This window comes from Mus pahari, chromosome 7 (genome assembly GCF_900095145.1).
Source record: "Mus pahari chromosome 7, PAHARI_EIJ_v1.1, whole genome shotgun sequence".
NCBI lineage: Eukaryota > Metazoa > Chordata > Mammalia > Rodentia > Muridae > Mus > Mus pahari.
Genome location: NC_034596.1, coordinates 85,286,155 through 85,298,464, shown reverse-complemented (window position 1 = coordinate 85,298,464; position 12,310 = coordinate 85,286,155). Strand labels below are relative to the sequence as shown.

The 12,310-nt window shown below is 40.0% G+C and overlaps 1 protein-coding gene across 43 annotated transcripts in view; it reads right to left on the bottom strand.

Annotated features, from left to right (window-relative positions):
• Positions 1-12,310, bottom strand: part of Nrxn3 (neurexin 3) — a 1,590,688-nt gene that overhangs the window by 158,983 nt on the left and 1,419,395 nt on the right. For all 43 annotated transcript variants that reach the window (XM_029541252.1, XM_029541257.1, XM_029541238.1 and 40 more), the window contains one exon: positions 5,248-5,419. In XM_029541252.1, coding sequence (XP_029397112.1) covers positions 5,248-5,419 — 172 coding nt within the window. The remainder of the gene's footprint in view (positions 1-5,247; positions 5,420-12,310) is intronic.

Below are 12,310 nucleotides of genomic sequence, written 5' to 3'. Positions count from 1 at the left end.
CAGTACCGTATGCTGCTCCTGATAGCACATCTCTGAACCAGCCACAATGTACAACAGTCACTTACCCCAAGAGGTCAGGAGTACCAAGGGTCAGAAACACTACTACAGAAACTATTCCAGGCATGGATTACTGTTTCCGGAAATGTCTTATTTGTATATTACCAAGAGTGTTCCTATCAATAAAATAACAAGTCAGAAATAGTACAATGGGCAGGATGTTTGAGGTGGTGCAGTGCAAGAATCAGGAACAAATCTTGATTCTGATCGTGTTCTATTGAAGCACTAGTCAAGTTATTTAGCCTCTCAGAGTTTGCTATGGTTTGGGTGAGTGTCCATTCACTAAAGGATTGGTCCCCTGGATGGTGTAATTAGAAGGTGTTATGTGCTCATCAGAAGTGTGTCCTTTTGAAAGGGCCTTGGACCAAGTGTCTCTTCTTGGTTTCCTGCCTAATGAGGTGACATTTCTTCCACTATATGACCTTTATTAGAAATTATAAACAGCTATATCAGGCTCCTGTCAGCAAGCTCTTGTTGGCATCCACAATAGTGTCTGGTTTTGTTGGTTGTCCATGGGATGGATCCCCAGGTTGGGCAGTAGCTCCTGAGAGGCTCTACGAATGCCTGACAAATATAGAAGTGGATGCTCACAGCCACCCATTGGATGGAGCACAGGGTCCCCAGTGGAGGAGCTAGAGAAAGTGCCCAAGGAGCTGAAGGGGTTTGCAGCCCTTTAGTAGGAACAACAATATGAACCTACCAGTATCTCCAGAGCTCCCTGGCACTAAACCACCAACCAAAGAAAACACATGGTAGGACTCATGGCTCTCGCTGCATATGTAGCAGAGGATGGCCTAGTTGGTTCATCAACGGGAGGAAAGATCCTTGGTCCTGTGAAGGTTCTATGCCCCAGTATAGGAGACTGCCAGGGCCAGGAAGTGGGAGTGGTGGGTTGGTGAGCAAGGGAAGGGGGGAAGGGATGGGGGTTTTCAGAGGGGAAACTAGGAAAAGGGATAACATTTGAAGTGTAAATAAAGAAAATATCTAATAAAAAAATCCAAACAGATAAGTCTTACTTACAGAATTGTGATCCAAATAAACTTCCCTTACTAATAAGTTATTCACTTTTGGTTAAGTTAATTGCTTCAGATATTGGATATGATCTCCAGAAACATTAGCATCGACCTGCTTTTTCCTGTATTAGTTAATTGCCTTAGGTATTTCAGGATAGCAATAGAATAGTGACTTATAGAACAGTGAGTTGATATACTAGATAATGGAAAAACAGGGAGGCTTGGCTCTCCTTCACAAACCCTTGGATGGGAAGATAGAATCCCTATACATTTGGAACTTGCTTATCACTCATCATTTCTGAAAGATCTGGCTTTCTCCTGCAAAGCTCATAGGGTACCCATGACAGAACCCTGAAAAGCCTGGTGGCATAATGGCCACCCACCCACATTTGAGAGTGGATCTTGAGCAATCATACTCAGCTCAGCCTCACAGAGGCCCAGAGTGATGGCTAAAATTAATTCCCCATGTTCAACTCACCTTTCACCTCCCCTCCCCTGTCCTTACCATTGTATTGTGTAGAGAGAGCAATCAGAGGTTGTATAAAGCAGGCACATTTGTCAGTGTCTGGATGATAGCTCTGAGCTCACTCTTCTTTTATTTCCCTTTCCTCTTCCTTAGCCTTTCTATTTCAGGTTCAAAGAAAGAAGTCACTTTTGAGTTCTGTCTCCTAGAATCAAGTGATAGAAGATCTCAATTGCTGCAGAACTATTTCCATTTTGGATACTTAGTGATTCACAAAGAGCCAGAGCTGCAGGCTCCATGTCCAGCTGTGCTTGCAGTATTTCACAGTAGGATGTTTCAGTAAAGCCAGGTAAACTCCTATAAATGATTGTGAAAAGATTCAAGAGCTGACCCATTCATCCTGTTATGAAGCTGACCCCTTCAGATGTGGTGGGCAGGGATGACTTCCAAAAGTGTGCCCTTAGAATAAGACAACTCAAGTGACTATTTGGTAGAAACACTGTCTCCTTAAAATACACATTATTCTTAATTGGTCCACGAGAGTACCTCACTGTCATGAGGAGGACAACTTGGACCTGTTTGTGTTAACATTTGTTTACTTCCTTAAATGTAAATTTTCTGCCTCTCATCTCATGACAACTATATTTGTGTGGTCACTAAAACTGATCTTTATGGTAAGATAAACCTGAATTTTTCTTAATGTCTACTAATCAATTGTGGTAAATATAATAGGATGTCTTGGAAAAAGAAGTGGACATATCTTTTAACTAGATTGGTGACTTTGCTGTTGGGTTCTCACACACAGAGGTCATAGTGGCACTAGCTTTAAAATAAACTACTTAAATATTTTAATATTGTAGTAATGATTGCTTAAGTTTAGTTAAATGAATTGTTTCAGTGTCATAAGAGAGAAACTAAGTTATTCAAGATCCAAAAGATGCTGAAGATATCTTGGCAGGTTTCTCAAATGTAATACTCTTGTACTGTGGGGGCAAGAGTACAAACTGAGACTACTTGTGAAGAACTAATCTGGTCTGGATTTTGTCCTTCAGTTGCTATGTTATTGTAGGACAGCAATGGTGCCTACATCACTGTCAGTGTTGATTTGAACTTGAGAAAGGACATATCCCGTTTATCCAACTTATAGGCTGGCAAATAGTCTAAGTGAATCATGCATAAAATGAGCACATCTGGTAACACAGCTACTATGTAGTATATGCTTACATGATTATATATCCTTTTTGTTAAACATCTCACATGAGTTCTTCTCACTGAGCCTGGACATAGATCTAGAAGTTTGGGTACATAGGCATCATCAGGACTGGACACTGGATGGGTGGTGAGCTTCTGTGCCTCATGGAAGGTTTGAAACTATACTGCCAGCTCTGAAAAAAATGGACACCTGTCTGCAGAGTTAACAAGAAAAATGTACAAGGGAAATAAATGAGAATTTTTGAAGAAGGAATCTGATACATTCCCAATGTTACAGTAATCATCAGAGGAGAAAAATCCCAACTGTTGGAAACTCTTATTCTTGTTTCATGCTTCAGTGTTATTGTATCTTGAATTGTATGTAGGGAATGGCACCAAATGATTCAAAACGTAGGGCATTTCAAGTTCCTAATCCAGATGCTTGTGACATACAACTGACTTAAACACACACACACACACACACACACACACACACACAAGTTCTCAACTCAGGTGGCTCTAAGGTCCACATTTCTAACTGCCAGGATCCACTCTGCCCAACAATAATAACATTTATTGCAAATAAATGGGAGTTACCAGTGATGATAATTGTCCGACAGGAAAAGCACTGGCATTAAAGAAAGGTTTATTCTGCTAAGAAAGCCTACAGGAGGCAACCTATAATTTAGAGCTAAAGATACAAGGGGCAAGGTGCACAGCAAGGGTCACTGGTGTTCTTAGGTATCTGTGGCTTTCAAATGAGCACCCAATGGCTTCTCATTGCTGGTGACAAATTTGCTCATTCTCCATTTGCTCTGGGCAAATGGCTAACATTGGTTTAGAAATCTTTGAAATTCTTATCAGAAAGACAACCAACAAGCCCTAGAACAGAAATTTTAGTGCCAATGATAATAGGTACGGAGAAAGGGAGATGGATATTTTTCCCTATGAACAAATAAATGAACAGCTTTTAATGTCTCTGCTATTTCACTTTCTCTTCCCATATTTTACCCCACCATCACACCCCCAGATTTAAGCAGCAAAAACTTGAAAATCAAGTCTATTAGTGTCCAAGGAATTTGGATGTTGGTAAAAATTCACAGTAACCTCAGACTTCTTCAAATCCTCAAAACAGCCTCACGAGGTCATTTTGTGTGTGTGAGAGAGAGAATCTAAGAAATACTAACAGAACTCTATCAATGGCTTAGCTGGCTGTTTGGGGGGGGGGGGAATCTAGGAATGACAGATACATGAATAGATGGGGTAATTAATTAATTAATTAATTAATATGTTTATACCTTCAGTGCCTTGGGTGATTAGTATCCACAATTCTTAAAGTAGGCATAGGGAGAAACTGGGTATCATGGGAGAGCCAAGCACTACAATTATTGATTTGCCTTTTAGAAATGTAATCCTGATTCAAAGCCTAAAATCTCAATCGTTGCCTTTAAGCTACTGAGAAAATGTCTTGGGCCACAAGTATACAAGTTTACTGTGAATGTTTCTTTCAGGTACGATAATTAATTATTAACCAAAATGCCCAGAATCCTGGAAATGGAATTTAGGCTGCTTTATCAACATGTTCATCTCACTGCTGAGAAAGTAAGGAAAATAGAGACCAAAACGGGGCCACTTTGAGCATCAGCCTGTAAGTTCCACATGCATCTTGTTCACATTAGTGACAAGTGCAATCTCCTGAGCTATTTTCCATTATCTGTCCATTAGGCTACACTGCAATTATGGAGTAACAGTTTTTCGTTGGGTATTGAAGTTCACTTTTTGGTGCTTTTATGGCCAGGGTTCAGGATTCTTGGTGGGAGTCTTAAGACATGAGAGAGAAAGCTAAGGGAGTATTTGAATGAGTCCCTTTTAAGAAGCCAATCGCCTCTCTCCCTGTGCTTTGCCATCTGGCTCTGGGAATTTGCTGCTGCACATTCCAGGACTGTGAAATTCAAATGCATGATTAGCCCCTCCATCTCCCATGCTAGCATGCTTCCTAGGAAAATCACTACTAGGACCAGATTCTAAAGAGCAACACAGGCTTAGTGGGAGTGAGAGAAAAGTACTATGCTAATTCAAATAAATAAGGGAACTCTACCGTTGGTTCTTCTCATTGCTCCCCTGATTTAATAAACTTGCTGGTATATTTTCTCTGTCACCTCTTGCCATCTGTCCCTCCAACCACACCTAGCAACCTAGCATCACACAGGACAGATATAACGTTCAGCATCTTGTGATTATCGACAACAAGGGTGATGGCCTTTCTTTCAACTAGAAACTTTAGGATATTTATCTTCAGTATGAACCAGTCAGGAAGCATTGGTCTAAGGTTTGCAGAACAAAAGGTTCAGTGCGTACTTAGCAAGTCTCCAGAAGCTTCCTACACTGCTCTAAGCCTAAAGAAATAACTTCTTTTTCTCCGACAAAAGGCATAGATACAGTCTTTGCCTATAATTTGATGATAATCGTGATAAATAATGGCCAAAGAATGGTGATCCTGGGAGGCCAAAGGGAAGATGTTACCTGTAGGATAATGCTCATTCACTGGCCAGTTGTCCACCTGAAGTGTAGCATTTCCCCCATTCCTGGTGAAGCGCACAACGTGGTATTTGCCATCATTGACGGGGGTTCTCTCTTCTTTGATGGAGATGTCAACTGTGCCAATATTGAAGACAACTCCAATTTTCCCTTGTTCCTGTAATAAAGAAACACAAAGGGCATGATTGCCAGTGACTCGGGGGTTTACTCCCTTTAATGCTCATCCTCCAACTAGCAATAAACTTGTAGCTGCCCAGGGGGAGCTGTCAGTATGAAGTTAATAATAGTATGTGATATTTCTCCATGGGCTTTCATCCTGAACATAAAAAAAAAAAAAAAAAAAATAGTATAAAGCTACCCAAAATGTTCTCCCTGACTACACAGTGCAAGTTACACCATTGAGTGGCCTTCGGTCAACACTGATGCTTCTGTGCAGAACTTCCTGTCAGTGAGACATGGTAGTGAACAGTTCGCTTCTGTGAGATAGATTGGTTTTGTCTCATAGGAGGAGCTAATACTACACTAGATCCTGAAATATTTCACAATTTGGATTCAGGATCAAGGAAATACTGTTAGCTTGTATGCACATTTTGGGGGAAAATCACTGCCAAAGGGAGGAATAACAAAAGATTCTGAGCCAATGGCAAAGAATGGGCACTGTAGACCAACCCCCTGGTGATATCTTCTACAGTTCTAAGGCACACTCAAATGGCACTTTGAGCAAAGGGCAATGAAACTGAACAGGAATATTCAGAGTGCATGACTTCCCAGATTTGTAGCCCTGTTGTTCAGCTAATCTAGAGATAAAATATTCATTCTGTCACCTATGTTATACCGTACAAGGCAACATCAATAACTCAAAATGACTTTGGGGACAGAGAAATTGCAATGGGCTCTAGAAGAGGAACATTATGGCAATGAGAATGAAGATGATGAAGACGACAGTGGGGATAGAGATGAGATCACCCACCTCTGGGGAAATGCCCGGAAACGCTGAACCGTACATAACAATGTTATTAAAACTCTTACTCTTTCCCGTTAATAATTGGTTATGACTATGAGTTGGAATTGGTATCCATGATGAAATAAAATGAAAGTGGCTTTCCTGATCAAATACAATCAGCTTCTTTAACCTCCTGGAAAAGCATAAGAGCTCTGTGGAGTATCAGAAGGGATGGATGGAGCAAGAGAGAAGACTATTTTACTCATCTGTGTAGGTGTCTGGCCTATTGGCAATAGGCTGGGCATTTGGTGGTTATAAGATTTAGTTGTCATTCTGACATTGACAAGGTTGAGTGATAGTATTTCTTCATCAGCATTTTTTATCTACTATTTGTTTGTTTGAGGAGTAGAAGAAGGATGAACAGGGCAAAGGAGGGCAGAAGAATGGTGTAGTTAAAGACCAGAGTCCATATCATTTAAGTTCTAGGAAATATTTATGGATGCTCAGATTTAGTATCCATCTATCCTTTTATACGCCCACCCATCCATCCATCATCCATCCATCCACCTATCCATATCTATTGAGCAAGCCAGCCAGCAAGCCAGCCAGCCAGAGAGACAGCCAGACAGACAGCCACCCACCCATCCATTCATTCAATATATAAAGGTAATATTAACACTGAGTGTTATAAATTAGGATCTCTTGTGTGGTGGACACTGGTTTTCATTATTTTTTGGTACAGTTCACTTAGTTTCCCAGGAAGAATGCTGCCCTCAACTTGCCATTTATCTTTTTTATCCCTAACTATGTAGATGCACCCCAAAGCTGATTGAGAAAGAGACCAGTACCGAACAGTCTTCATCTTAGAAGTGATAATGTAGACTGACTGAGGCATCCTGCTTTCAGCACTCAGGAAAGAAGACCCAGAGTGGACATTGTTGCTTCTTTTGTGTTCAAAGCATGCTCTGAGATATGAATTGTTGCCTGCACTTTTCCTTTTCTAAACCCTATAAAAAGTGTCCCAATGCCTCCCCACATGTTTACTAAGTGAACTCAATTCCAAAACCTCTGTTTATTGGTATCATTATGATCTTGGATTTGTTTTGGTTAGTTTGGTCTGTCTATGTTAAACAATATACCTAGCATGGAGAATTATGTATGGAAAGGGGGATATGATGATAAGGTCTGTGTTCCAATGTTCATGCCCATAATGAATAATATGATTTATTTTATCTTTTTTATTTGATCCTCAGGGAATTTGAAAATAACCTTACTTATGTGCTCTGTATCTGAGAGGTGGCATTCATTATTCATTTTTTTAAGGATGTGAGAATGAATGGGTAGGTGGGTGTTCATGCCCTCATAGGAAAATAAGCATGGCTATAAAAGTCTGAATCATTGTATGCTTACAGAATGACAGACCTGGATGAGTTAAGAAACCACAACTGAAGCTATTATTCCTCTGCCCACCCTACAAATGTAGGCTGTTTATTGCATTGTGTTTTTTCCATGAGAAACTACTATATAAATCCTGTATGTATGGAAAAGCCTGCAGCGATTCAGTTCACCTCTAAGTCACTAGTTAATCATAGATAGAGAACAGTATTAGTGTTCTAAAGGGAACAGAGACCGTAGTGCTTGGAAGCTTTCAGTGACCGAGGAGGCAAAAGACAGTTCTGGCTCATTGAGTTGATCAACAAGATATATTCTTGAGAACATTTTCTGCAAGATCCATAATAGATCCAGGACAAGAAAAGATTTAATTTCTGCCTGAATAAATATTTGATCCTGATCTTAGGGATCACATGTTTGCCACTAGAATCTGGATTTTCAAAAGGTCTTCTTAGTTCTGTTCGCTCATTATCAGTTCAATGTAGACCCTCACTCTGATGTTTGTCTTTGCTTTCCACAGTGGTAAATGTAGCTGTGCTAGACCTCAGATGTGCTCTCTTTATTTGGTGTCATAAGATTTCATTATCATCACCTCTTCATAATTTGTCATGGGACCACAGTGGTATTATAATCCATAGCTAACTGCTTAGTTTCAGTTCATTAGTGGTCATGGAAGCCTTGTGGCAAATACCCATAGAGTTGCCCAGGCTTGAATTTATAATATGCAGCTTCCATGAAAATAAACTCCTGTGGCCCATGTGTCTACCAAAGGAATGAAGTGGAGGATAAATACATTAGCTCCGCACCATTCCTCTCTGACCTTGCGGCAGCTTACTTAACTATTCTGAACCCATTTTTAATGATACACTGTGGGGCAAGAAGCTCCCTTTAACATTCTTCAAAGGACTACTATAATGAAATAATATTGCTTATGTGATATATCCTCTTATACTTATTTCTCTCTTTTACTAATGTGTGTGTGTGTGTGCGTGTGTGCATATGTGTGCTTGTAGGTAGGTGTGATCATGGAGTGTAGAAGCTAGAAGACAGCCTCAGCTATTTTCTCTGATACCAAGCCTCTCATTGGCCTGGATGTTATCAATTAGGCTGTATTTACTGGCTTGTGGGCACCAGAGACCTCACTCCTTTTTGCCTCTCAATTACTGTAATTACAGAAATATGCCACCATGCCTGGCTTTTTACATGGGTGCTAAGGATTACATCCAGGCCTACAAGGCAAGTACTCTACTAACAGCCATCCTGTCAGTCCCATATAATAGTGCCTTGTAAATATAATAATAGGAATGGATGGAATCAAGGAAGAATTCAATAGGATGACCATGAATGTGTTTCCATACAGTAAAATAACAGCACTGGCTCCTAAAAATGTATGTCCTTTGTCGCTTATTTTAAAAGGGGCTTTTAATAAGAGGGAAAGACAAACTGTTCTCTCTGAAGCCTCTTGTGTGGATTGCATGTGAAGCATCTGCCACATGGCCATGCATACTTTTGGCCTGCAGTATGTCAGTTCCTTCTCTTCTTGTTAGTATAATTGAAAGTAGTGAAGCGGGCTAAGGACTGGCCAGTTTGGCAGGCACTGCCATCATGATCTATTGTGAAAATATGTGTAATTTGGGACAAACAGAACTGGTGTTTTAGGGTGGATTTCATGTTACCCTTTGGTAGTTGCTTTCTATCCCCTTTCCTTGGTGTCTCTTATAAGCCTCTTGAACATAAGCAAACTGTAGTTCCAGAGACAACACAGCTGTCAATTTTAACAACTCCACACCCATCATCACTGAAGTTGCTGCCAAGGCAATCACTTCGATCTGTGTTCTTCCTTGATATTAAAAACAAAGACGAGGGGTAAATCAGAAGATTTACCAGAGCATTCGGGAGAAATCCTGAATGGTCCAGGAACATCTGACTCTAAGGTCATTAAGTCATTCTTTATCAAGAATGACTATTTATCAGCACACTTTGTTTCTAAAATGAGCCCAGATCCAGCTACTTGATTCTCCATCTGCCATATTCTGATTACTATGGCTGACCTATCCCCAGGGATGCTGCAAGCTCTTGGGTCAGGCTTTAGGAGCAATATACAGGGGCAAGAGAAAAAATTCAATAATAAAGAAAGAGCTTCCCAATGGCATACTCTCTATTTGCTCCACAGTGCCTCTGGGGAAGGCAGAATGCACCATTGCCTACTTCAGAAAATTGCAGCCAACAGAAACAAAGCAGAGATTCTCAAATGTATGCCTGGGAGATGTGCACTGAAGCATTTCTCCGTGGCATCACTGTTAGGCTTCTCATAGAGGTTTTCTTCAGCATTGGACAATAACACAGTGGAAGCAATGTATAGATGGTGCTTTGATGCCTGTGCTCAACAAGGCCTTGGTATGACTCCAGTCCACTTTCTCTACACAAAGTTGTTCATAGTTCTGTTCACCACACTTTGCCAGTTCTCCTAATTACAGGCTCACAGTGAGGGCAACTTTTTGCATCTCTTTGTGATGGATAGATCCAGGAGTCCAGGGTCAAGTAATTGTGATTGTTGAAGCACACATAATAATTCTGGCATGAGACTTACCTGTGTCCTCCCACTGCTGTGAATCACTGTCCCCAGCAATTTCTCAGTAGTAGCTGCTTTGTTATTTTGTGTCACTTAGTGAGGATGGCACCAAAGTAATTTGCAATGAACATGGCTTTGAGAACAGTGTTTAGGCTATCACTACTGCATGACTGCCACAACGTGAATACTCTGTATATACTTTTGTGTGGGATTGTCTTCCAATTTCTCATAATTCTCTTCTATTGAATATATGTGACAAGAACAGTGTTTAAGGTCAAAATCTAAGTCTTTCTGACTTGAACTCATGATTGTTTTACTGAGGCAGATGTCTGTTCCACGTATTATGTGTTGAAATACCATTTTAGTCATGTTTCCTCATGACAATAATGTGTTCTGAGCAGAATGTACCTGGGTGATATAGTCAATGTATAAACTTCACACAGTGGGCTTACACTGCCTAAAACAGAAATGATGTCACCAAGTGATACATTGTTATAGGGTTTCATTTCTATTCACTACCTCTTATTGACTTAAATGCCACTCTATAATATGTGCCCATACATAAAAAGTTATTCTTGATGTATAATATACACTTCATGTCCACTTCAATTCCACTTTCAGTGTTATCTAACTTTTTTTATTCAAAGAACCTAGTAATTAAGGCTCTTTGGATATAAACATTTTACCAGAGCTCAGTAAATGATTATTAAATGGATGATGAATTGAAGTGTGTGGTTGTGAATTTTAAAAATGCTTCTCTTTGCCACTAGAGTCTAAACAGAATTTGAATGGTATCATCTAAAATAGATCATTATGAATACGGTCAGACTTTGTACAGTAAAAGGAAAACATATATTTTCATTTTGTTTATAAATGCAATGTGCAAACACATAAAATGAGGGGTATAACTTACCTGATTCACTATATAATTTCAGTTAAGGGAGAATTTTATTCACGTTCTTTGAAATAAAATGTTCTGTAGTCAGTAGAACACAGTATGAGCATTTTGTGTCCGTCTTTCTGGGAAGATCATTTGCTTACTTTTTCAATAAGAAGGTCTCATTTTGCTATACCCAGGACCACGATTCCTTCAGGAGAACTGAGGAAACACTCTCTGTGGAGGGTTGATGGAACAGAAGAAGCAGAGTGTCTTCTTCAAGAAATCTCACAGAGAGAAACAGCCCTTTGGGAGCCACTCAACTCACAAGATCCCAGTCATGAGAGTGTGAACTATCATTGCCATCTGCTGACAATGTCCTTCACCCACTCTCTTCAAAAGCTTGAATGAAGGTACAGCAAAAGTGTCGGGGAAGAAGAAAGTCTCTGCTCTGGGTTCTCAAACAAGTGGCTGATGTAGATGTATAAACATGGAGACCAGCTGAGGCTCCACATTGTTTTGCCCATGCAACATTGGGTAGATCTCTCAACTCTCTGACTCTCAAGTTATCTTTATAAAAGTGAAGAGCAAATGACATAGACATAGTAATAACTTAATTAAATGGTGTATACTGATTAAAATAGATAAAATCAGAGGACATCTGAAAAGGGTAGGCTCTACAAAGACTGATCTTAATGTTAATGATGATAATGTTGATGATGTTAATGGTGGAGCATTGGAAGTGATGAGTGATGATGTCTTTGAGGTTAACTGTGTGAAAAATGGTTGTACTGGTAACAGATGATCCATAAGCACTGGTCATCCTTTGTTGATGCTGCTTTATTTGGAATGACTATATCTCATTCAGAATTGATTCCAGAATCTTTACCAATTTTCCTTAGAAAACTTATGTTAGATGGTATAAAAACTAGTTCTGTTTTCCTAAATATGTGCAGGTTGCAGTGACCTCTGTACCTGTTCCACAAAGTTACAGCAACCTCTCTTCCTGACTACAGATGTGCTTTTAGCTAGTGTTCTGCTGATGCCTGCTTCCAGGAGGTCAATCAATTGAAGAGGATTAAATGTACAATCTGAAATGCTAACAGAGGTCCAAGGGCGATAAGACAGATAAATAGCTCAAGATTGCTCCATCTCCAATGCTAAGCAAAATTTTAAAAGAGATACAGAAACAGCAAGAGAGAGAGAGAGAGAGAGAGAGAGAGAGAGAGAGAGAGAGAGAGAGAGAGAAACAGCAACAGAGAGG